We start from the raw sequence: 4,814 nt of genomic DNA, 5'->3' as shown, positions 1-4,814 counted from the left end.
AGATTTTGCATTACTAGATAGTCTTGGGCAGCAGTGGCAACTTGCTTTCTACTTTTAGCGATGTCATCTACCTGCCAAACTTGCATATGATGCTACTTATTCTGTTATTTGAAAACACGTTCAACATGAACCTAAATATTTATTTTAGGCATGCCTTTTACTTCTCTTTTAGAGTGATAACCTGCATATCCTGTGTATTTACCTAAGAAGAAAGGTTGATGCAACTGTGAAGTAAAAACAAATGTAATATAGTTTTTTAAAACTATATTTAGAGTGCTTTATGACTTTCCTTTCATGTTTGCTAGTCCTTATTTTGAGCTTAGGATAGAGAAGTTCAATGAACATGTAGTAGCTATGCTTATGATAGTTAAGCTTAATTTTTTTATAACATTTGTTGTCTCAGAGTTGTTTTCACAAAGTTCTTTAAATTAGTTACCATGTACTTTGTCCGTTACTTGACTTTTAATTTCTTCTGGAATGTGGTTATTACTTATATATCCTGAATATCTGTCTAAGACAATGTGTTTAAAAAAAAAATTTTATGCAGTTAGCTCTTATCCTAAATCTTTTCTTTCTTGACCACTTGTCTTTTTTGTTTTGTTTTTTTTTTTGTTTTGTTTTGTTTTTTTCACTTAGGAATTTTATGTGCTTGGTGGAGATGGAAAAAGATGAAAAACAAGTTGGCTTCCTGGAGAAAGAAGGCGGCAAATACTTAATGGAACTTTTTTACTGTGGAACCATGTTTTGAGTGCTCCTCCTAGACATAAATATTCTAGATATCGTCAGATTAATATGATTGGAAACCTGGCTCATCGAACAGTATACACTGGAAGAAGCCTGCTTGGAATATGAAATTTTTTATTGTTTCTGAAAGTCTGTGAGCAAACACCATAGACATCTACCTATTATTTCTTAACTCTGCATCTCAATTCAGCAGCAGCAAAACTAGTTTTTGAAGTGAATAGAACCAGAGCTCTTTTGGAAACTTTTATTGAACATGACTCATGGAGAAGAGCTTGGCTCTGAGATGCACCAGGATTCTGTTGTTCTAACTTACCTAGAGGGATTACTAATGCATCAAGCAGCAGGAGGCTCAGGTACTGCAGTTGACAAAAAGTCTACTGACCATAGTGGAGAGGATCAAAACTTCAATATTTCTGGAAATATATTTCCTAGCTGTCAAAGTAATGGTCCAGCTCTTAACACAAATACGTATCAGGGATCTGGCATGCTGCATCTCAAAAAAGCAAGACTGTTGCAGTCTTCTGAAGACTGGAATGCAGCAAAGAGAAGGCGGTTGTCTGATTCCATTGTGGATTTAGATGGAAAAAAGGAAGCCTTGTTAGCTGGCATGGTTGAAAATGTGCCTAAAGGCAAACAGGATAGCACATTACTTGCCTCTTTGCTTCAGTCATTCAGCTCTAGGCTGCAGAGTGTTGCTCTGTCGCAGCAGATTAGGCAGAGCCTTAAGGAGCAAGGGTATTCCCTTAGCCATGATTCTTTACAAGTGGAGAAAGATTTAAGATGCTATGGTGTTGCATCCAGTCACCTGAAGACTCTACTGAAGAAGAGCAAAGCAAAAGATCAGAAGGTGGACAACAGCCTGCCTGATATAACAAAGAACCTGCCCAAAGAGAGGTTTATAGAATCTCCTCATGCAGTGCAGAGCGGACCTAAAGTGATAAATGAGCCACTGTCATGTGCTGCAAGATTACAAGCTGTTGCAAGCATAGTAGAGAAACGATCTAGTCCTGCTGCTTCACCGAAGCCCAGCGTAGCATGCAGCCAGCTAGCTTTACTCCTTTCAAGTGAAGCACACTTGCAGCAGTACTCCAGGGAACATGCTTTAAAAGCACAAAATGCAAATCAAATAGCAAGTGAGAGACTTGCAGCTATGGCCAGATTACAAGAAAGCGCTCAGAATGATGTTGGCCAATTCAATTTGTCAAAAGGAATGACAAGCCATCTCAATGGTCAAACAGGATCATCAACCAAAACAGCATCTAGCAAAAGCAACATGGCACCATTTCAGAGTTCAGTGGGAGTCATGCATTCACCCCCCAAAAATGTGGGATACAAAAATACTTTGGAAAGGAGTAACCTGAAAACCTCTCCCAGCAACAGTTTGCTCTTGCATCTACTGAAAAGCCAGAATACCACCAAACATGTAAAAGGGCATGAACACAGTGAGAGAGCCAGCATTTTTGAAGACAGCAGCACACCAACAACTATTGATGAGTATTCAGACAACAATCCTAGTTTTACAGAAGATGACAGCAGTGATGATGACAGCTCCCATTCTAACTGTCTTCCTATAGACCTATCCTTTAAACAGAGGACAGATAAACCAGATGCAGGTCCGCCTGCATCGCTAGATAACCTGACTCAGTCCTTGCTTCATAACTGGGATCCAAAAGTTTCCTGTCCAGAGAACAAGGAAGACAAAGACACTCCGAAAGCTTCTAAGCTGAATCCCCACCAGAAGGTGACACTACTTCAGCTGTTACTTGGGCATAAGAGTGAAGAAAAGGTAGACAAGAGCAATGACCCTCAGGGACCACATAGTGCAGCTGATGTGGCAAAATTCACTGTACAGACTGGTAAAAGGACTCCTGTTACTGACAGTCCTGGTGCAAGTCGGATGACTCCATTAAGCACTCCACCTTTGCTGGCTTCTGCAAAAGCAGACTCTCCTATAAATCTCTCACACCAACCGTTAGCCATCAAGCGTACCTCACCACCATATGCCTGCAGCATCCAGCCGGACAGGCTGGTGAATCCTGCATCTAAACATTTGATAGACCTTTCTAAAAGCAAAGAAATTCAAGGAGCCAAGCTGAGCAGGAACGATAGTCCCCAGAACTCTTCAGTTTTCAGTGCCAGCAAGCTGTTGCAGAACCTCGCTCAGTGTGGCATGCAGACTTCCATGTCAAGTGAAGAACAAAGAGCTAGCAAACAGCTGCTGGCAGGGAACACAGATAAACCCGTTGGCCTGATTGATAGATTGAACAGCCCTCTGCTTACGAATAAATTGAGTATGCATGAAGAAAATAACAAAATATTTGGTTGTCAGCCTGCACCCGCTGAACAAGGACTTCCAGGTTCGGAAATAGAAAATCTCCTTGAAAGGCGCACTGTCCTTCAGCTGCTTCTGGGAACTCCTAATAAAGGTAAAAGTGAAAAGAAAGAGAGGATGCTTTTAAGAGATGAAAGTTCTCAAGAACAGACAGATAAGGCTTTGAATGAGCAAATATTGACCGTGAAAATAAAAACTGAACCATCTGAAGAATCGAATGTTCCTTATAATTCAAATGCACAAGTAAGAGAGTGCAAGGGTAACAAATTTCAAGGATTTGTTCACTCATTGCAGAGAAACACAGCTTCTTCTCCAGCATCCGAGGAGTTGAAATCTGAGCCTCTTTCACCTCAAGATTTCTCTTTTTCCAAAAACGGCTTGCTAAGTAGGTTGCTGAGACAGAATCAAGACAGTTACACTGCAGATGAGCTGGACAGAAGTCACCGAAACAATGAGCTGACGCACCTTGAATCAAAGAGTCTTTGCACAGTACCGAAGAAGAGGAAGCTTCACGCTGAGCCTTTGGAAAGTCCATTAAAAAAGATGAAAAGTAATGTGTCTGATGCTGCAAACAATCACTCTTCTCCTGCCGAGGCACTGTATGGGCCTTTGCTTAACCAGCAAGAACTGAAGTTCAGCAGAAGTGATGCTGAATTTAAATATGCTGTAAGTCATGGTTCAAATAATGAAAGTGAAAATAGGAGTTGGTCTAGAGATAGTAAAGGCTTTAATGTGTTGAAACAACTGCTGCTCTCAGAAAACTGTGAGAGAGATCTGTCACAACATAGGAATAACATACTAATGGAGGGCAAGAAAAAAGGAAACAAAACCAGTGCAACAATGAATAAACCTGAATTCAGCATTTCTTCTTCAGTGAACGCATTAATGGGAAGCCCTGTGCAACAGAACAATTGTGTAGATCATAGAACATTTCAGTATCCTGTAGCAGTAAAAAGTCCTGCCAGTTCCCCCTTCCCTGAACATTTGGGGAGTACAGTATCTAGGCTTGAGTCTGACCAGTTTAGCGTGTGTCCCATGCCCAGTGAAAAAGGGCCCATCAGATGGGTGATCACAGGTGTGGACAAGAATGATTATGAAAAAGACTCTCCAAGACTGACCAAAACCAATCCAATATTGTACTATATGTTACAGAAAGGTGGCAACTCCGTTAGTAGCCAGGAAGCACATGACAAAGAAATGTGGAATGAACCTTCATTTACTGATAGTTCAACTCATGTTACAATCAAAGAGGAGTTGACATCTGATGCAGAGCTTAAAAATCCTTTCAGTAACTTAAGAAGCCCTTACAACAGCCATATGGGGAGTAAGACCTCTCATCAACATGGTGTGAATGGAGAAGTGCATGGACTTCTGGAAAAAGTGCTATCAATCAAAAAAGAGCCAGAATAAACTACAGCCTCCTCAATGAGTTTACAATCAGTGGTTTTGAATCTTTGTTTAAAAAAAAAAAAAGAAAAGAAAAAATAAAAATGAGTATGAACTTGACTACTGTATAAATTGAGCATGATTTTAGAAAAGCATGGTCTAATTGAAACATGTTTTCATTTGATAAACTTTTTATTTTTCTGGTGATGTTATTTAAGATACATGTAGATAAAATTTGCTTTACAATAGATTGTCACAAGGAAACTAGAAAGGTTGTAATTTGTACAAGACATTTCTGTATGCATCAGATTAAGTTATGAGTACTCTTTGATTAGAGTCTTATTTGGATCTG

The 4,814-nt window shown here is 39.8% G+C and overlaps 1 protein-coding gene across 1 annotated transcript; it reads left to right on the top strand.

Annotated features, from left to right (window-relative positions):
• The first annotated feature begins 997 nt into the window (after positions 1–997).
• Positions 998–4,486, top strand: NRIP1 (nuclear receptor interacting protein 1). The gene has a single exon (XM_010287449.1). It carries the CDS (start codon positions 998–1,000, stop codon positions 4,484–4,486), a length of 3,489 nt encoding a protein of 1,162 aa, XP_010285751.1.
• Positions 4,487–4,814: the final 328 nt, after the last annotated feature.

The sequence above is a fragment of the Phaethon lepturus genome, unplaced genomic scaffold, assembly GCF_000687285.1.
Source record: "Phaethon lepturus isolate BGI_N335 unplaced genomic scaffold, ASM68728v1 scaffold33765, whole genome shotgun sequence".
Classification (NCBI taxonomy): Eukaryota; Metazoa; Chordata; class Aves; order Phaethontiformes; family Phaethontidae; genus Phaethon; species Phaethon lepturus.
Note: the sequence above shows the minus strand (reverse complement) of the source record. Positions and strands in the feature narration are given on the sequence as shown.